The sequence below is a fragment of the Pithys albifrons genome, chromosome 1, assembly GCF_047495875.1.
Source record: "Pithys albifrons albifrons isolate INPA30051 chromosome 1, PitAlb_v1, whole genome shotgun sequence".
NCBI lineage: Eukaryota > Metazoa > Chordata > Aves > Passeriformes > Thamnophilidae > Pithys > Pithys albifrons.
The window spans coordinates 24,633,068-24,655,306 of NC_092458.1; the positions used below are offsets into that span (position 1 = coordinate 24,633,068).

The window sequence follows — 22,239 nt, forward strand, 5'->3', positions numbered from 1 at the left end:
CTCTCTAGCATCCATTTGCTATGGTTGGTGGAAACTGATACATTCCACATGGCCTGTTGGCTACTTTGTCGTGGGAGCCAGCCATGTGGTGCAAATCAGCATTCAGCAGAAAGGAATCAGATGACTTAAATCTTCATTCTTATATCAAAATAAGGAAAACAAATGAAGAAATACAAGTCCCCACAATACCCAACTCATGCTGAACAGCAGGAGGGCAGTAGGAGTCAGTAGGTGTTTGCTTAACAGAAGTCACTGTACAGTTACTTACTCGTGAAATGGCTGCTGGCTCTTTCTGCTATTTGTGCAAGAGTGGGAAGACCTCCAACAGCTGAAATCTCCAAAATGACAGCAGAGAATTGGTAAGATGGCAGCTGCTTAGCTCTTTTATAGCCATCTGTGTTTAGAAGTAGCTTTTAAGAGATGGAATGTCTGCCAAGACTGTGTGAAAGTGTTATGTTTGGTCTATTTAAAATGACTGTGGTCATTTGGAGCCATGGTACCTCCATAGTACCAGATATGTTGCCAGCCACTATCCTTCATTTTCTTTTGGCAGAGTTTTTGCCTCTTTTATTAAGGGAAAGTGAATGTTAATTGCATGGTAAAGATAGAGGCAAAAAGGGTTGTGTCAGGGAGATGAGAGGAATTGTTTTGTTTGATATGATTCTCACTGTCTTGTTTCTACATGAGTCTAGCTTTGGTGCAGAGACTTACAATTAATATCTTGCTGTTGGATATTTATCCAATAAATGTCTACAAGTTTGAGTCAGCTTTCCCATAGGAGCAGCCCAGTTCATGGGCTTTTCATGGCTCGAGCCTGTTACTAGTGTAGCGCTGTTTTAGAAACACATCTTCTTCCTGTTCTGAGACCTTTTCTGTTTTGACAATGAGGGTAAATGAAGTCTGCTTGTCATCCTGATTTTTATGCCAGTAATAAAATAAATGTTCCTGTTAGGCTTTCAGATGGGAGGATAATTTGATAAAAAGGTGTTAGTGTCATCTCAGACAACTCAAATTACGTGCCTGCTCAGAATGTTAAAAATGTTAATTAGAAATAGATTTCCAGGAAATTGAAAAGTAATGTGCCTTGGAGAAAGCAATACCAAAATGAAAGAATGGTCTACAGGAGAAGACTCCAAAAGGTACAGAAATGTCTATAAAAAGTTTGATAATATTCATTGCCTTATTGTAGTTGAAGGTTTAGATATTTTTAGTAGATTAGCAAATAATTCTGAAGTTGCATACCATTACAATCTTGCATGTGTGACATACATCTCTTTAAAATTAGGGATTGTTTATGTAGTTTGTGGACTGATGGAAGCTCATTTTGTATTACAGATTCCATGCTTTTGCTGAGAAGAATGACTGCAGATATGCTACTAGACCTGCACTACAATATGAAGAGGATGGAAAAGCTTTAATTGCCCTGAACTCCGGAAAAGTGAAAGAGCGAATGCCACTAGGTAGACAATATAAACCCCAAGATTATAGTGATATTCTCAGTGAGATTTCAGAATAGAAATGTAGTATAGGAACTCACTGAATGTAAAGTCAAAAAACCAACCCTGTAGGCATAGGTGGGATGAGGACAGGACTGGTCAAATGGAAATTCTGTGGATGGGAAAGAGAGGGCAAAGAAAAGAGAGAAGTGAAGAGAACAGAGGATGTGCATGTGAGAATGAGAGAGAATTGAAAAAAGGGAGAAGATCATTTGTTTAGAAAGATGAAGAATATTACAGGTATGCTTATGCCAGTGACTTTGTAGAAGTGTAATGGCAGAAAGGAATAGTGTGCAAGACCATATGATACAACAGCCACATCAATATAAGCCAAGTTCATACATAGTATAAAATCAGCATGAAGTTGGCTTGCTTGTATCAAGAATTTGTCATAAAGAAAGGCAACAAGCACAGTAAAGTGACCGTGTAGAAGGCAGTGCAAAGTGGTGGTGGTTGTGGGAGGATTGATGAAAAAAAACCCCAGGAGGCAAAACCCGAAACAAACAGTTTCACTGCAGGGTGGAGCTGGGCAGAAAGCTCTGAGTGTGTTTCGTACTAGTTACGGTGCTACCTCCCCTGGGTAAGTGTTCAGTGGGACTGGACTGGGGTTTCAGCCAGGGTGGGAGGAGACTGGCTTGTGGTCTGAAGTGAGGCTTTGTATGTCAAATCTCATGTCTTAGGAGGACAGTAAAAGAAAAAATTTCTTTCAGATATCAAGAGTCATCAGACCCCTTTATTTTAATAGCTCATATCCCCATTATGCTGGGGGCATTAGTGTTGCCCCAAAGGTACAACAGTGTTATCCTCTTCTCACTGCTTGGGGATGTATGGCCTAAGGTGAATTTAGTGGCTCATGGAAGGTCATTTGTCTGGACCTTCTAGTCTAGTTCCTTCACTAGGACCATGATTATAACAGTACAAGAGAAAGAACCAGAAATAAGGGAGTGAGATATCAACTGATTTTTTGCTTTGTGAAGGGACACTCAAGCCTTACCCACATAGGGTTTGGAAACCAACAGCACAGTCTGCTTCAAAACATTATCTCTAGTTTCATAGTAATTCAGAGCAGCATAATGATTGCCTTCAGTCTGCCATGAGTGCTTTCTTGCTGGACCACATCTGGGGGTGTGCATGGGGGGGAGTGAGGTCCCTCTGCCCCGGGGCAGCTTGTTTCAATAGATGGGCCTAGAGCTCCTGTATGACTGAAATTACTTCCTCACCACTGTTTCTAAAGCTGAAAGCTGAATAGCTTTAATCGCTCAAAGGGACAGTAATCCCCTTGAAGTGCATTGTCTGCTATGTCTTACTGCTATTATGGAGTAGAATTTACACATTAAAAAGGAACACAGTTAGCTTTCTGCATTTACTGGGTATTACAAGCACAGTCGTGACATCACTGGCAGCCAATCAGAGCGTTTCAGTCATATGCAGAATCTAAAGTCCTTTCAGAAAAGAAAACACATTGAAGACATTATTCTGGTCTGTGTCTGATGTCTCTTGTTTCAGAGACTCCTTCAAGGGTGTAATAATAAAGCAATAAAAATAAAAGTGTCGATTGCTCACTAATGAGGTTTGACACTGGTTCATAGATATGTGGCATAAACTACACAAGGAAATTAAAAATGGAGAATGAACCAGAGGCTTAATCTTCCAAATGTGGTGTTTCTTGAAAATAAGGAGAAGCACAGAAATATTTTGATTATGTTTCTTTTTGCACCACAAATGCAACAGCTGGAAAGTGAAACTCATCATCATGTTTTATGGACTGCAAAAGCTATTTTAAGGACATCTGGTAGTTTTCTGGGTATTTACTGAATATCAGCATTTTGCAAAGACATGGTGTCTTCATATTCACTCTTTTTCATTTTCCTAACCAAAACAAGTCAGAAGTGGACTATTAAAAAACTTTATATAAGAGCTCCCTTCTCCCCTGTTTTACATCTTGAGCAGTCATTTAGAAAGCAATCATGAGAAACTGCCAAATTCGAATTTTTTTACACTTACTTTGGTTGGTGCTTGAGATCAAAAAAGGTGTAAGTCAGAAAAGAATTATGCTTGCAGCCTCAGATTTACTTAAGGCAGAGGAATTCTTTTACATAAAGCCTAATTGCACCACTGTGATGATATCTCCTCATCCAGAGCTAGTTTTCCTGTTACCACTTCTGCCTACATTGTTTGTGTAGTTTATTCATCTGCAAAAAGCTGCAGAATCAAGCAATCTTGTTCTATAGTTAAAATTGTAAGTGGAAAGGAGGTGACATTTAAGTTGGAAGTTGAAGACTCAGAGGACAAGAGATGGTGGAAGCTGTGGAGAAAAAGGTTTTTTTCTAAAAAGGAAAAAAGATTCTTTCTCAAAAGAGGGACATTTGCAACATCTGCTTGGAATAACAGGGATATAAGTGCTACACAGGTCTTGAAATCCAATGTTGTTTTGAGCTAGACCTTGAATAGAGAGTCCTCAGTGGCTGAAATAGTAACAGATCTCTGTGCAGTGTGTTTCTGTGTGGTGGAATAGATGAGCTTGCATGTGTAAAGAAAATGCAAATGGACTGAAATTAGTATTTTACTGATGTCATAAATCCAAACAAGCATGTCTGCCCTCCTTTTGAGTGGTGTAATGCTTTATTCTCAGGTGTGCTTGATTGTACATGCTTACCTGATAGTCACAGGGAAAATTTCAGATTGTTGTGTGTAAAAATGGGAAGCGTAAGAGTGTCATCACACTGTGTGACATCAAAGTCAATGAACTCTGCACTGTTTGTGTACACTGACATGGGAAAGATTGAACTCTCCCCCCTTGGAGAGCCAGGATAATGACTTAGGAGTTGCTGCTTTGCATAGAAGCTGTAGCAAAGATCATTGCCTCTGCTTTTTCCTTGTGTGTGCTTTGTCTGGTCTCAGCAGCCTTGGCCTGGCAAATCTCTGCTGATGTGTAGAGAGTGATGCAGATAGCTGCTCTGCCGTGCCACATGGGATACAAAGTTCATTTGTTTTGTCCATTTGCCCACTGGGAAAGGGGCAGGGTTGGACTCAGTGTGTGTTAGTACTGCTTGAGCTGGCAGGTGTGCAGATAAAAGATGTGTGCTACCCTCTTGTGCTCCTTTGTGCCTTCATTCATACCCCTAAAAGAGGGGATTTTAAAAATAAATGCGTGAGGGAATATTGCTGTGTTCTGCTGCCACATAGAGGCTGAGGAAGGAGCTGGCAGTGAAAAAATCAGTTTCCCCATCTTGCCTTGCCAGAAATTAATTTTGAAATAGATCTTGTTCCATTATATTTGGATTTGCTTGCTTCCAGGGTCTAAGTCAGATAATCAGAAAAGCAAGAAATGCTTCTATTTCCCCAAAGTTGCTTATATATTGTTATTTACCTTATGTTTTGAACATACTGTAGATTTTGTAGGCTTTTTGTTTTTTAACTATGGGCTTTTTTTCTTAGCAATATGAAAACCAAATCTGTTACAGTGACTTGTCAAACTGGATGAGTTTGTTTGCAGAGAGGTTCGTGTGGAGAAGCTGCTTCTTTTAAGATTGTCTGACTGTTAAGTAACTGGGAAATGGAAATGAGGGCTGTTATGAGTTTCTGTGTACCTGCGCAAGTGTGTTTGTGTTCTTGCTTAGACCTCCCTTCCTGTTTCTCAATTCACCGGTGTCAGCAAAATGCTTCTCCCCTCACCACAGGCTCTCCCTGAACCCTTCCTCATCCTCTTCCTCTTTTTCCAGGCCTCCCTTATTCCAGAACATTACCCAACCAGAGCAGCTAGGGGAGTGCTTCATGGCAGGGGGGACAAGGAGGGCCTTTCCTCTCTCTGGATACAATGATTTTTTTAGGACAGGGTCTTTTCTGGGACACGGATGCCTGTTGGTACACAGAAATGAGATGTGAGCAGTTCAGATCTATGTGGACTGTGAGACTGACACAGCTGCTGCTGCTGAGTGATAGGGAGCAAACACTGCCCAGGAGTTCACGGCAAATCCCCAGAAGTTTCTCATGAGAACTCTTCAAACTTCTCACAGAATTCCGGAAATGCACCTGCAAACAGTCAGGATGTTTTCCTCAAAACACTGGACTTGTGAGATATGAACTATAACCAAATAGAATGGTAGCTTAATGGGTTGAGAATACTTTAGCCAATTAGCATGCAGCTTTGACCCTGTATAAACCATTTGCAGTGTATCAATAAATGGCTTTGGGCATTCTACCTAAATCATACTGATTGTCATGTGGTGTCTATTTCCTCTGCAAAATATTGTTTACTTTATATGCCTGAAGTTGTCCAAGAGACCATGGGCCTGGAGTGGTTGGAAACTAACTGCACCAATCAGGAGAGTGACTTTCTTTGGTTGGTGGTCGGGAAAAATGGCACCTCTGAGATGTGAACACAGGGAATTTAAATGAAAGTGAGATTGATGCCTTCTTGGTGATGTGCTTTGAGGGATGGGCCACAAGTTGAGAGCCACACCTGGAAGATACTGTGCATTGTATGTGTAGGCATGTTTTGATTTGGGGGCCTCAGTTTCAACAGACACAGCTTTTCTTTTCCACTGCTTAGCTGTAGAGGAAAAGAGGCTGAGGTAGAGGTGGAGGTGGAGGTGGAGGTGAGCTTCGCATGTAGAGGAAGAAAGTTGCTGTGGATATCACTGCTAGTGACCTTTCCCAGTTGAATTCCAGAAAAAATGTTGCCAGAAAAAAGGTTTCTAAGCAACTAGTACTTCCTAATGTGCAGTTGTTGGTGCCTGCATTTGTCCAGTGTAGTGTCATCAAATACAGTCACTTTGAAAGTGCATGCAGTTTTCCTTCCCTGTGCTGCAGCATAAATAAGGAAAAAAAACCCTCTTGTGCAATAGCAATTCAATACATGTGTCTTAAAGGGACAGTAGCAATTATCCGGTAAAGCTGATGAGTCCATATGTGGGGGTAAACCAAACAAAACAATGATATCATTGGCACTGTTTTAGAGATAGTTGAAATATACATGCTTCTTTCAATATTTTTAAATGTAACATTAAAAATGTTCATAAAATTAAATCTGGATCGCAGTTACTGACAGCTTGGAGAGGATATCCAGATTTAGTTAGAGATAGTGCCCCTGGAATTGCATTCTTAACAGCCTTAAACTTGGAATTATGTGCACATATGGTGTGAATGCATGTGTGTTGTGGGTTAGATGTGACAACAGGTATATAAGCTCAGTTGGTTAAAACTTGGTTGTAATAATGCCAAGGTCGTGGGTTCAATCCCCTATGTGGGCCATTGACTCAAGAGTTGGACTCAATTATCCTTGTGGTTCCCTTCCAACTCAGAATAGTCTCTGATTCTGTGATATATACACACATTCAGTGGCTGAGTACTCATCAGAAAATCTCGCTCCCTATGTCCTTGAATTTTGCCAATGGTCAGATTTTGTACGTTTTGCTTTTCTGATGATTGTTTATAAAAGTTGACTTCTTTTTAAAGTATTTGAAAAGAATGCTTTTCTTAATCTTAAAAGTAATGGTAACAGGCTGAGGTTTTTTCTCCTTTTTGTGTTTTATGTTGTGGAATGATCTGCCTTACTAAAGCTTTTTGTGATTTAGGAAATGTTGATCTTTGTCCTAATGGCTGCAACAGAAGTTTTTGAAATGCAGGAAGATCCCAGGAGATGGCAGTGTACAATAACACATTTCAAAATATTTCTCGGAAGATAAAAGCATTTCACAATTACAATTGAGTAGTTATTTTGTATAACTTTTGCATTAATATTATTTCAGAGAAGTTTATCAAAGGACAAAATGATCAAGTGTGTTGGTTTCCTGATAACCTATTTTAGTAGTTTGCATGTCTCATCTTTTGTACAGTGAACCAGCACTGCATATTAACTGAACCACTATATGATAAGGTAAAGTGGCCTTGTTCAGCACCTTTATGAGCAATTCATTAATAGGTTGTGATCTGCCATAGGTTGTAGCTTGTGTCTGTGGTTAGGATAGATGATGATTCAGTTTCTTTTTTATTTGTGCTGTCATAGTACACACAGTTTTTCTGCATTGTCCTATTGCAATTTAATCTCTGAGACTAATTTTTATTAGTGAATACTCTGCTTAGATATACAATGTGTCTCAATTTTAGTAAGTGTACTCTATAGAAAAAAATGCATGTTTTAATTATTTTAATCAAAAAACCTTATCTTTTGAGATAAAGAAAGCCTTGTCTCAACTCTAGATTTGGATTTTTCCTTTTTTTTTTTTTTACAATATAGCCTGATAGGAAAGCATTCTTTTTTCTTTTAGCATTTGTTTATTACTGTTGAGAATTGTTGGGATGAAAATAAACTTACCTTTAGCATAATTTCATTATATAATCTTCAGGAAAAGAAGATTTAATTTTAAATAAAATTATTAACATACTTTGGTGTAATTGAAAGAATTGAAAATGTCTTCTCTTTAAACTTTCAAAATTGTGTTTTTGAAGTCTATCAGAGAGCAGAACTTGTCACTGCAATGGGACCTCAGGAAAACAAAGTTATATGACAGCATCTGGATATACCAATGACTTTGGGTCATTGAGGAGTTATAAATTGCTGACGTTGTGTCAAAATGCCAAGTTCTATTTATGATTTCTTTTGCAGAGGCAAGTGTCCATGAGGATGTCTTTTTGATCTGGAAGGAGTTGGAGGAAGCCAGGAGTACACTGAGACAAGTTCAGAAAATTTTATCAGAATCTGATCAATATGCTTCTCACGATGGTATCATTTATGTTTCTTTCAAGAGAATTACCCTTATATTCACAATCATTATTTTATTTGTGAGCAGTTTTGATTGCATGTCAGTTTGGGGATGATTTTGTCAGAAATGTCTTTGTACATTGTTATCTAAAATTATCATTGCTTAAAACTTTCCAATACAAATCTCTGTTTACTATGTCATAAACTTGCTGAACCTTAACAGCTCCTGCTGAAATATACCATTTTTAGTTCACCAGTGACTTGATTTACAAGCTTTCTGCATTTTAAGGTATGGAAATCCTTACTGATTTTTGTGGTCTCTCCCTTTCCGCCTAGGCCAGTAAATCTTTAATTTATTCCACACAGTGCTGAGGAAGTACCTCATCCCCTTGCCATCATGGTCCTCTTGGGATGGCCTGGTTCATTCCCCTAAAAGGGAAAAAGTTTGGGTTTGAATTGTTGTAATCAGAGGCAGAGGACTGAAAACAATACTGGATGAGTGCTCTGACAAATCTTGTCTTAAGAAACTTGGAGGAATACCTACATTTTTTCATTAAATAAGTAGCTCCCACCACTATGTTTGGCCTAGAACATGATCCATTTGTTGTTCCATGCGTATTGATTGGATTGAACCCTGCTGGAGACAGAAGTAGCTGGTTTCTGAACTTCTGGAACACTTTGACAGGGGATGATGGGAAGCTACTCAACATGTTCTGGAGCAGAATCATCACACTAGCAAGAGTTAAATACCGAACACTTTGGAATCTGTAAAGTCTATGCAGCTTCAGCATTAGATTGAAGGGGGCTGATGTTCACGATCATGATTGTCACTGCCTATAATCTTCATTAGACCCTGGTTTGAAAAGACTTACATGGTGTCTAGTGGTACTTTTTGTGTAAGTTGATACAAGGTTGAATTAGCATAAGTCATGAGTGATTTTGTGTAGCTTTGGTATTGTTTTTGCAGTGCAGTTGCTTTCACTTTGGCTGGATGCAGGCTAGGACCAGATGCCCATTCCCCTGCTGAGGATGCTTTGTACAGTCCATTGGTCAGTAACCTGAACTATGTTGAGATATGTGACTGGGATGGTGACGGTGATTTGAAGCAGGAAACTTTTCTCTGACACTGGGTTTGAATTTCTGACCATAACATAACTCTACACAATTAAAACTGGAGCTGTTGCTTCTCTGAAGGCATAATACAGTTCTTTATTCTGATAATACCATCTTCTGAAATAGCAGGACTTCCCATATGAAGTTAAACAGCTCTTCTGTAATGCATATGAGCAAAGAGGCCACAATAAAGCTGCAAGTGCGGCCCTTATTTCAGTGTTTATTTATGTATTCCTGACTGTGTAGCTTTAATGTTCTTTTAATGTTTGCCTTCATATATAATCACTTCATAAATAATTTAAAAGAAATGAAATTAACAGTGTGATTTATTTGGTCAGTTCTTCAGCATTATTTGCCTATTACCCATTCATCCAAATAACTGCAGTCTTTCAGTTTGTCTACATTTCTTCCCTGTTTTGCCTTCCTGGTCTGTTTAAAATACTTTGCTGCAAAATGTAGTTTGTTCTGAAGCCTGTGATGTTCTGCTCAAGAAGAAACAGAGAAAAAGATACAGCTTTTCTGCTGGTTCTGCAGATAATGCACTAGTTACCTGAACTGAGACAGGACCATGAGCAGTCATAAAGCAAATGTTTTCTCATGACGTGGCTCTGATCATACATCTGCCCTGATGTTGACTGATCTCTGTGTGTGTAAGGGCAGTAGATGCCTCCAGAGGTTTATTTACAGGCTCAGGATCTCAGTGCTGTTTTCACTGTGGTTTCACTTTGGTTTAGGTGTTGCTTACTGATAGCAATGAGTGAGTGTAGAGGCTGCGTCTTACTACCAGTGTCCAGACGTGTGTGATGCCCTGCCTTAAGATGACCCTTGGAAAATTTATAAGACAATAAGATGTAAAAGGGTAAACATAAAAACAGTTATACCAGATCAGACAAAAAAGAAAAAAAGAGGCCAATGTCTTTCAATATCAGTTGAAAATTATTGAAGGAGGAGGGTGTAGAACTAGAGAAAATGTTGAGATGGTAGAGAAGTGATTTGTGGTTTGGGATATATGATGCAATATATAGCCTATAAAAAGATAATATTGCAGAGAAACACAGAGTAAAATCTCTTCGTAAGACACTGTATTTAGCCTGTTACTTTAAATAGCCTTCTCTAAAAAGACTAGTGTTAATGTTAACCAATGGTATCAACTGTACTTACAATTAAATCTTCTGTTGTTTCATTTTCTCAAATGATTCTCCTTGGTGTTAGACCTCTTGTACAGGAATACTTTCTGGCATTGTGTAATTAAACTACTAAGAATATTCCTTTTATATGTTGTGCTTGTCACTATGTAGTGTCTTTGCTCCCTGTCCTCTGATGTTGGGTTTTTTTTCCAGTTAGAAAGGAATTTGTTTCAATGAGTTGTCCGATAAGAAAACAATAAACACAACCAAAAAAACTGCAACCAAAGTAGAGACTGTCCAAAATCACTCAGAAATACCTGCTCACTCCAACACTGTCAGTGAAAGCAGAACAAGTTTGAAAATTTTGACACCCGTATCATACTCTGGTTTTGAAAATAGTGTAACCACAATGAGCCGTGTTATACAGGAGATTTTTTTTGTTTTATTTTCATTGTTAGCAACCAAAGCTGATCATCCATTAGAAAATCATATACGTTACCAATATTTGACCTCAGAGAAGTGGTTGCAGAAGTATGGCTTGAAAGCTCAGAAGCTCACACTGTACGATGCACTTGCTGATTGTGTTTTTCGCCATGTGGATGGGATTGTTGACATAAAAAGTAAACCAGAGGATGAATCTTCACAAACTGATGCTGTGAGTATTGTTCATTTTCCTTCACATCCTGTGAGTTGTTTGTTTTTTAGTTTTAAAGCTTGAAAACTTGGCTGGTGGATGAATTTATGATACAGTGTATGTCCTTGTGCTGTATTTTTTGTTAAAATCAGGTTATTAATTATTGTGACAAAGAATGTAATGAGTAAGAATGTTTCAGAGGGCTATCTGAGAATGACTGTTTTAAGGACTCCTTGCTGTTTCACATGTAATCTAAAAGGAAGAATTTGGACTGGCTTTGTTTTCTATGTATTTCTGTATGGTGGGGCAAAGATTTTTTGCCTTTAGAATATGTGTTAGTCTCAGCTGCTGCAGTGCTTGCAGATCCTTAAATAAATTTGGATTAATTTTCTTCTATTTGTTTTTATCAAGTTTACCATTACACAGTTTGGTAAACTTCTATTTTTGCTAACTACAAGAATAAAACCAATTTCTATTGACTCTTGCTAGAAGCAAATTCTGCAACTATTCTATCCCGTGTTTATTTCTGCACCTGTTCATGTGCAACAAGCAGGTACCTTTGAAGTTTGTTCCCCAAATGTTAAAGACAATGCAAAATAATGTGTTTTGGAACATGAAACATGTTTTTCTTGGTTATAGGAGATAAAAAAGAAGGCAATTCAGGCAAGATACTGTGACAAGTTTGTACATATCCTCTGGAAAGATGGATCTGTAGTTCACATATATGTTAGTCCAGAAAAGTATAAACAGTATAAAGAGAAAATGAGGACAGCTCTCAGACAAGTGGAAGGAAGGTTCGTGTTCTATCACATAAAATGTTTGTGTTATTTTATATGGGTGTTGAAATGTTTGACGTTTACTGTCAGCTTATTGCTGAAATGGTTGGTAAACTGACAGCAGTGATAGGAGCCAGAAATCTATTTTTGGTCAGAATCTTGTATGTAGGATTTGTTAGTAGCCATATAAGAAAAACGATGAACAGTTTTATCTTTTGTTCTCCTTCTGAAATACAAATGTGAAAATCAGTCTGCACATTTTTGAATTGGTTGAAAGTGCCAAAAAGTATTGGGACTGTAGGGTGGCAGAGAACTTCGGGAATCATCAATAAAACTTAATAACATTCATCTAGGTGAATTTTTCATTTTATTGCTGCTTCCCTACCAAAAGTATAACAGCTTGATTATATTTAGCAAGGTCAAACAAGAGTTTTGCTATTCCTTTTAGTTTGTCTTACTGTATTTAGGATAACATTTACATACTGTCAAAGGAAAATCTGAGGTAAGCAGTTTTGGTGAGTATGTACTTTGGAAATCCAAGCAAAGATTACAGGTTTGCTGTTTTTAATGGTTCATCTCAATGTTAAAAAGTCCTGGTAGACCTCATCAACATTTTGCCAGAAATAACTAAGGACAGAATAGCTATTGGTAGCAAATGTAATAGGACCCTTAAGTTTCCATGATATCATTTCTTTAAACCTTTGTGGAGATGAGTAATGTTTTTCCCAGGGTCATCATAGTCTGTCTGTTAAATGTCTTTGTTTCAGAGTAGACAAGTATTTTATGGCCCTCAAGGGAAATCAGATTTGGACTTGCTGCAGCCATTACTGAGGAAATGTTCTTGTGCACAGCACTGTGTATGCACGTATTCAACTGGCAGGCAAGCTCCAACCCTGTTTAAAGTGGAAAACTAAGTCTGTATTTAAGGCTGAAGGTCAGCAAACCATTGAAGCCTCTGCTTTACGTTAAGCCCCTTCAAAATGACTAATTTCCTTGCAGAATAAGTTCTCAAGTGATTTCCTGAGAAGGGAGGCATAGTAGCATATGATTAAATGATTTACTGAGTTCAGTCTGGAGAACAATTACAGCAAAAATAGTTATAGTTGCTTCCACATGGGATTTCCCTGCTCAAACTACCTGATAATTGACTTCATAAATGTGCTGCATTGTTTTGTCTTCTTTTGTCTGTCTCTAGATTTCTACTAAATTACAAGATAAAAATGTCTTGTGTTGTTATCGTAGAATCACAGAATTGATTGGGTTGGAAAAGACCTCCAAGATCATCAAGTCCAACCCTCGGTCCAACTCCAGTCCCTTTACCAGATCATGGCACTCAGTGCCACGGCCAATCTCAGTTTAAAAACCTCCAGGGATGGGGAATCCACCACCTCTCTGGGCAGCCCATTGCAATGCCTGATTACTCTCTGGAAAGAATTTTTTTCTGATCTCCAACTTAAATTTCCCCTGGTAGAGCTTGAGCCCGTGCCCCCTTGTCCTATTGCTGAGTGCCTGGGAGAAGAGACCAGCCCCCACCTGGCTATAACTTCCCTTCAGGTAGTTATAGACAGTGATGAGGTCACCTCTGAGCCTCCTCTTCTCCAGGTTAAACAACCCCAGCTCCCTCAGCCTCTCCCCATAGGACTTGTGCTCCAGTCCCTTCACCAGCCTTGTTGCTCTTCTCTGGACCCGCTCCAGAGTGACAGAGGATGTGGTGACAGACTATGTAGTGGCAGAGGATGGGTTCATCAAGGGCAATATACTGCTTCTCACAGTGACTACTAACAGGTGCTTAGGGAAAGGGCATAAGAAATACAGCAGTGATAAAAAGATCCTACCTGTTAAATTCTGATACACAGAGCTCCAAAGATCTTGTGGAACGGTTTTCATACTTTATTCCCTCCCTCAGGATTAAGTGGCTTCAACAAGGAAGCAGAGGGCTCTTTGGGAACATATCTGAAGATGATGTCTATATTATTATTGATACATCCCAGTCTATGAACAACAAGCTGCCACTGGTGAAGGAAAAAATATTTCAGCTCATACAGGTATGACAAAGTGATGATTCTGAAGGCTAGGGAGCATTTTAGAGTGGGCTGATCTTTTCTGAATGGCTGTTACTCCACTTTTTACTTACAATAAATAAAAATAACATGTATTATTATCATATTATATATTATTTATATGTTATATAGATAAATGTGTATAAATATAAAATATTTTAATTTTTTTCATGTGCGCATTTTTCACTTAAAAATTAGTATTTTTGTCTCACATACAAATAGCTGAAAAAGGCTAGAAAAAATGTTAAAAATTAAAAAGGCTTACATAGTTTTTTCTCTCAAGACACCTTCCTCCAAAAAAAAGAAAGAAAAAAAATAATACAAGAAAAAAACATGAAAAAAGCTATCCAGTGAAATACCTTTTGGCATTTTCATTTATCATCCAATTCCATTAGCATGTTGTGATTTGTAATCTGTTCTAAATTCACTTTCATGCTTCTATGATAGAGGGTGTAGAATGTTTTGAACTTGATTGAATCTTACAGTGACTCAGAACTTTGCAAAAGGACTTGCAAAGTGCAGAAGTACCTGAAAAGCTGTGAGTACTGGGAGACACACCCAAGACATGATTTGTCCCACCTAGTTTTAGAAGTCTGCAATGATGTCACCTAAGCGTGCACTAATATCTGAGAGAAACAGGTACTCTTAAAACATGATTTTTATCCCTAACAGAAGTAACTGATAAATAAAAATTCAACCAGTCTGGCATTGATAGAATTGTTACTAGGAGTAGAAAATTGAAACTATGACAGAGAGTTTTTTAGCTAGGTGCTCAAATCATGGGACATAGTTCCCTGTGGTCCTCTAGGCAGATCAACACTAGAAATGTATTACTGTGCCAGAAGGTTTCACAGGCAGCTGCACAAAAATGGTGGTGAAAGGGAAGCAAAGGTTCCAGGCTCTGAAAGTTTGTCCTAGCTTGCACAAATCTTCCCTGACTTGTAACTTTTATCCAAAAGCAACTTCAGCAAATTCTTAACTCTTGGCTGCTTTCCCATTGCCAGGGCTCTCTATTTGATTCTTGTTCTCTTTCTCTAAATGATGTATTTCTCCTGGATTTCAATTTCTTTGGGTAAGCAGTGATAGTCTTTTTCTTACACCACTGATCATACCCAGTTTCATCTCTCTGTGTCACGCCATCCTAGACATTTACTGTTCAATTAGTTTGAGAAAAATGAGTATATGGAGACTTACCTTAGGAAGTTCATGTAATCTTAATAGTTGCAAACAATAATTGTCTCTGTCTTTGCATGTCTCTCTCTACACCATAACTGAATATTATTTTAACCATATAATCAACTATATAATAATTAAAACACCTGCTAATACTCGGTATTTCAGAGTATAAGTATTCTTTCTTTTAACAGTAGGTAAAATTCAGATGTTGTCTTTTGCAGGAACAACTGAGACACAAGAAGAGATTTAACTTTGTGAAATTTAGTGCCCAGGCAGTGGCATGGCAAGAGAAACTTGCTCCAGTTAATGAGGAAAATTTGCAAGATGCTTGGCTTTGGATAAAAGAGCTTGAGGTAATATGGCAACTAATTACCACAAAGCTTGTTTGTACAAAGTTGTATTTGTTTCCTCACTTTCTGTAAGTCTGGGGTGATTTTGGACTGACTATTTGACTTTAGTAAGCTGAAAATATAGATGATATATAGACTTTCGTGGGTCTGAGTACAATGTATCATCTGTGTAACGATCCTTTAAGGGTGGACCTGTTTGTAAGATCATATTAATTCAACCTGCACCACTATGTTTAGCAGCCACAATGCAAAGAGTGGCCCATTTGATTTCCACAGGAAACGTGTCAGTGCTCAGGCCCTGTGTCTAGGTTTGTCATTCCTGCTGCAGGGCTGTGTCGTGGATGAGGGCAGATTCCAGCTCAGATGTGGTACAGGAAGCTGATGTCAGCAACCTGGAGAAGCATTTCTAGTCCCTTTTGATGAATAGGTAGATAGCTGACTTTAGCTGTCATAGAAACATGAGAGCAACCATACTCAAACCAAACATCTGTCTATCTGTCGAATGTTCTTTCTCTGTCAGTTCCCAGACTCTGAGGATTTTCTCTAAAACAGAGTAGAAATGCTTGTAGTCAGCCCCAGTTTTCTACCAGATTGTAACTGTCAGTAGCTTTAGGATCACTTAATGTGTCAAATGTGGACAGCAATGTTATGAGCACAGGACTGAGAATCAGTCACACAATGGTACAGATATATCCCATCTTATGTTTTCTAACACAAACCTCTCATGTTTATATGGTAAAACTCCTCAGCATTATGGCAGCTCTTCCTCAGACTTAGTATGAAGTTCCTGGGGATGAGGGAACTGGGGGAGCTACATAATACCTCTGAGACTATAAAGCATGATAAATAACTTAGTATTTTCAGAAAATACTAAGAGTCCAACACACAGAGAAAAGGAAGTTTTAGTGTGGTCTCACTGAGTAGTTGGCGACTACTTATAACTGAGGTTGGTTACTTTTACTGCCTTTCTTGAGACTTGAAAACTTGGCTCTAAGTCATGTATGTTGTACAGCTTCATGGAAGTTCCACAATACTTTGAGCTACCATGTTTTGATACCATCTTGTATATGCATTTGGGAATGACCTTGTTCATCATTATTAATTGTTTATTATAAATGTCATTCTAAGTTCAGATCGAGGTATCTGAAATGGTACAGGAAATGGCATGAGAGCAGTCTGCTGATGTTTTAGCCTCTTTTAAGTGGTGCAGGCATAAGTCTGAGGTCAGAAAATTGGCTTTACAGTGAAGCTGAAACAAACAGAAGATTGCTCTGGAATATTAATCAGAGTATAGCCTTTGATCTCATTTTATACACTTTGGTCCTGGGATTATGAATAAGGAAGCTGAGCTATAAACAGTAACTATCTGTTCCTTAAAAATTCTTTAGATGTGATAATATTGAAAATTTTATTGGTAGTAGTACCACATCCTTGAAGTATGTCAATGTTTAAACACTGATAAAAGCAGCGTTCATTTGTAACAGCAGCCATTGAAAAACCCCAAATGAACAACTTCTGCCATAAGGTACATATTTATTTCTCTCATATTGTCTTGTTTCCATGATGTGAAAAGAAGTTTTGTTTCAAATTAATTCAAACCCAGGTACCATTACCAAAAGGAGCTATGATAGTCAATTTACATAAAATAATGAGTGATGTATCTAAAATTTTATAATGCTTATTAAAACATTAGGAATATTAAATAAATGTAACACTAAGAAAATGGCTCAGGCTAGTTGTTTCTTATGAGTGGGTATTGGTTAGGATTGCTTGTGAATTAGAAAAGAGGATTATAAAGTATATGAGCTATATTGTTGCCTGGGCCATACACTCTTAGGCAGCCATACGGAATCACTCTCAGAATGTACCTGCTGTTTGCCATTTTATGATTTTTTTTACTTTACCCTTTCTAATAGAACTGATTGCTGGTGGTAATCAGTTGTTAAACAACCATCAAACAGGCTCAAATATTTTCAGGAGTTTTGCTTTGGCCCCATTACAAGACTAAAAGTTGATGAAACACTTTTCCATTCTGGTAAAACTTTACATGTACTTTTAATTTGAAAGGTTTTATATGCTGAATGTTTGAAAGGTGGACATTTGAAGATGTAAACTGTAGGTTTTAGGTTTCTATAAGCCATAAAATTCATTTCAGTGAGTTTAGAGTTGCATTTAATCTGAAAAGAAAAAAGATCACGATCACTAAATATGACATACACAGGAAAAGTGCTAGTATTACTTTTTAGAGGGCACAGTATTACTTTACTTGGCATGGTTTGTTGCTATAGATAACTTTAGTGCTAAAATATAAGTTATGTTTACGTTAATGTGCCAAGGGATGGATGGAAGAGAGTCTGGAAAAATATTTGGAAAGCCAGCAAGTTCTTTAGCAGATTTTGAGAAATAAACTTATGTAACTCCTCTGTGGAGCTTTTGAACTATTTGGTTAAGTAATGTATGCGTTTCAAGGGAGAGCAATGAGTTAGCAAGCAGGAGAAGCAGTGGGAAAAATGAAGAGAATGTATCTGCTATCTTCTATCTTCCTGTCTGTTTATAGTCTCTTAGTGATTACCTTTGCGTGCACAGCTCAGATTTCTGCTGCCAGCATTTCGTTTATGTGTGTTTGCATAAGCACTGAATACCAATCTGGTACCAATTTATGCTACTTGGACACTTGCTTTGATTTGTCTAGCTACTTAACATAAATGTTTTCATCACTGTATTAGTCTTTTGGGCTCCGTATTATCCCTTGAATCACTACACTGTCATGAATTGAAGAACAGAGGCAAAGAACTGTTAGTATTTATAACTGTTTCTTTGTCTCCTCTTGGTTTCCTAGGTTGGAAGTTCCACAAATACACTCAAAGCTCTCCAGATTGCTCTTGCTGATACTGACACTCAGGCTATTTATCTCCTGACTGATGGGAGACCTGATCAGGTATTTCTGAAATGACCAAACAGAAAATGTAGAAAAGTGGTATCAGAAGTTGGAAGTAGAAGAATATCATGCCTGCAGTACTGAGTCTTGTGGAGTCTCTTGGATGTTTATTTGCATTGTTCCAGTTTTTCTATCTAGGATCATATATTAATATTTAACCAAAGCATAATTTGGCTTAATGTATACTTATTCATGTTCTTACTTTTTTATTAAGTTCAAAACTAATGAATACTCAATTTCTTCTTGCCTGTTTGATAATGGCTTTTATGATTTATGTGATATGTTTTTAGATTGAAAAAGGTAAATGGCCAAGATTGCTTTTAACTATTAACGTGCAACAAACAATTATATTGCAAATATTGCTTAATGTGTCAAGATTTTTGAGTATTTTGAACAATGGAAGGGTGATCAGAATTTAGAGAACTGAGTGAATACTTTTTTCTATCACATCCTTTAGGATTTTCAGACATTGTAGATCTACTTTTTCACCTTGTTTTTATTTCTTTACAAGAGGAGAAAACTAGCTTTCCTATTTTCTCAGCCTCTATTTTCTATCCTGGTATTGGATCAATTTTTCTTTGTACTAACTTAATTTATTAAAAATATCTACACTCGTATATTTTTAAAAAATTGTTTTATATACATCCAGTCAATAAATACCAATGTAGTAGTTTAATTTTCTACACTTCAATAATTTCTTTTAAGACTTCAGAAACAAAAAGTACTAATTATATTACAGTTTACATCCTGTGCCTTAATGCATTATCAGTGTTTCAAAATCTGTTTTACATCAGCCCATTTTATGTAATTATGAAATAGCAATCTATATAAGGTGGCTGCTTTTAACTCATCTATATCTGTCTCCAAGCAACAATATGACTGATTAAATTCTTACAAATTCACCATGTTTTGATAAATGCTTTTCTAGATGCCACATTTTAATATTTTTTTTCAATTTTCAGCCCCCCCTCCCAATAATTTTTACTGAGGTCCAGATTCATTGTAAAATTCCCATCCATACTGTGTCCTTCAACTGTGATGATACAGAAGCAAATAAATTTTTGTATGAACTGTCTACTAAAACAGAGGGACAGTTTCATTATTACCACATTTATTTGACTGATCTTGATGCTGCAGAGTTTATTCTTGTGAGTATCTGAAAATAAGTATATTTGCTTCTTCATGCTATTGAAGGAGCCACATGACTTACATTATTGTGATTTTGTGTTACAATAGATGATGAAAAAAAATAGGGCTAATCCTCGTCAGCTTCGAAGTGATGTGAAGGCAACATGTGTGACATTGTTGGCTTGTTAATTTTATTAGACCACAACAGAAAAGCCCAAATATCATGAAAAGTACATTTGTAGTGCTACAGCTGGGAACACATTCCCCCTGCCTGAACCCCAAACCTAAAAATACATGGAGATCCAATTCTGCTCTGGGAGAAACACATGTGATCTCTGCTGTCTCAGGAATAAGTTACTGAATAAAATGAAACTTTGCTTTGTACTCTGTTAAAAAAAACGAGAGAATGCAGAGCTGAATTTGAATGATAATGAATGATTCTATGGATTTTGTCAAAAGTTTCCTCTACAGTAGCCACTGGGGAAAGATCCATAATGAGTAAAATAACTAGAATAGCAGTCATCTATCAAGTGTGACTAAACTCAATCCAGCAACCCCCAGTAGAAAATTTCTGAATAGATAACAGAAACACCCATTTGAAACATATTCATGTTTTAAATTAAATTAACAGTTCATTGATTCCACAAATTTCAGAAATGGTGGTAGGGGAACAATGAGAATGCTAATGAGAATGATGGTATGAAAATAATCCAGCTCTTGAAAAATACCAGAGAGTGTACTGGGCAATTTCAGTGATTCTGCTGGTGTGGACTATGTGACACTGCTCATGTTGGAAAGAGGAGGGCCAGAGTCTCTATTGTACATCTCCGGACTGCTGGCCCTGTGGGAGTTGTAAGGGGATCATCACTGGAATTTCCTTCCTGTTTCCTCCTCCTTTAGTCCAAACGGTTCTTGGTCAGTTCAGATGTCCCCTTGAAGAGTATGTTTTTTAATTCCATGGGGGAGTATGTGATACAGCTGTGATCTGTAGAAGACAGCCCACCAGTCGTAATGTACATAACTTGTATTGTATTTTATTTATTTACTTATTTATTTTCTTACTTGCTTGAAGTGAGTGGAGCTACTGACCTCAGCATGTTATTCAGAAATATCATAGAATCATAGAATAGAATTGATTGGGTTGGAAAAAACCTCTGAGATTATCAAGTCCAACCCTTGGTCAAACTCCAGTCCCTTTACCAGATCATGGCACTCAGTGCCTCGTCCAATTTCACCTTAAAAACCTCCAGGGATGGGGAATCCACCACCTCTCTGGGCAGGCCATTCCAATGCCTGATTACTCTCTCTGGAAAGAATTTTTTTCTGATATCCAACTTAAATTTCCCCTGGTAGAGCTTGAGCCCGTGCCCCCTTGTCCTATTGCTGAGTGCCTGGGAGAAGAGACCAGCCCCCACCTGGCTATAACTTCCCTTCAGGTAGTTCTGGACAGTGATGAGGTCACCTCTGAGCCTCCTCTTCTCCAGGCTAAACAACCCCAGCTCCCTCAGCCTCTCCCCATAGGACTTGTGCTCCAGTCCCTTCACCAGCCTTGTTGCTTTTCTCTGGACCCGCTCCAGCACCTCAATATCTTTCCTGAACTGAGGGGCCCAGAACTGAACACAGTACTCAAGGTGTGGCCTCACCAATGCAGAGTACAGGGGAAGGATCACTTCCCTGGTCCTGTTGGCCACGCTGTTTTTGTTACAGGACAGGATACGGCTGTTCATGGCTCAAGAGGTAACTGGCTAGTTAGGGAGTGCTTATACTTTTCCTAGAAAGCAAGAATAATTTGAAAGCCTGTAATGCCAAGCGCAAGAGTCTACCTGAAAAGATATATAAAATTTGGCAGCTGTCATGAGTTCTTATTCAAAATTATAATCAGAACTTGTGTAGTTTCTGTTCAGAATTGAAACATGTTTAGGAATAATTGTACTAAAACATTTGATTTTTCTTTTTGTTAGAACAAAGACATACAACTTTTGAAAAGAGTAAAATTAGGAGAAAAATACCTAGAGAAAGTGAAGACCTTTCATGTCAAGAGTCTGATGATGGATTGTTTTAATGAAGAAAATTATCCAGCAAATAAGTATGTCCTCATACTGTTATTATGTTAATAAGAGAGACGAGCTATCTGTTACATTTCTCCTTTTTCATTGTCTTGCGTTTTTAACCTCTGACATTGTCTTTTTAAAAGAAAGGTTGTTGTTTTGGTTTTTTGACTTTTTTTTTAACAGCTAAGGTAATGGAAAAAATAAATCTGGAAAAATGCACGAATACTGTGATGCCTGAAACAAAATTATCTGTAATATATGAATAGTCTCAAGATATTAGGAACAATTGAAGCAAAGAGGGGAAATTATTTTTCTGTCTCCCACACATGGTAAAGTTTGTCCCTCTGATCTAGAGAATTAATAAAAAACTATCATCATATAGGTAGAGCAGGCTTGGACTTCATGACTAAATTGCCACTCACTGGGATATGCTGATGGAAATATAAATTATGTACAGATATATTTATGTATTTATCTGTGAAGTAATAGTAAAAAAAGTTAAAAGATGCATTAAAAGAAATCAGATTTTTAAGACAGAAATCTATTAAAAACAGTATGCTAAAGAAAAGGTATAAAAAATTAAGTAAAATAAATAAAAAGTAGATACTGCTGTGAAACAATTTTGTATGTGTGGAAGGGGAGGTAGGATGTCCAGTATAAAATTGTTTTTAAGTGAGAATTTCAGAA

The 22,239-nt window shown here is 37.6% G+C and overlaps 1 protein-coding gene across 1 annotated transcript in view; it reads left to right on the plus strand.

The window, feature by feature from the left end:
• The window catches only part of VWA3B (von Willebrand factor A domain containing 3B), a 64,863-nt gene that overhangs the window by 16,693 nt on the left and 25,931 nt on the right, over positions 1–22,239 (plus strand). Inside the window, 9 exon segments of the mRNA XM_071570053.1 lie at positions 1,336–1,460; positions 8,104–8,220; positions 10,898–11,094; positions 11,713–11,867; positions 13,756–13,894; positions 15,307–15,438; positions 18,275–18,373; positions 19,336–19,521; positions 21,463–21,587. Coding sequence (XP_071426154.1) covers positions 1,336–1,460; positions 8,104–8,220; positions 10,898–11,094; positions 11,713–11,867; positions 13,756–13,894; positions 15,307–15,438; positions 18,275–18,373; positions 19,336–19,521; positions 21,463–21,587 — 1,275 coding nt within the window.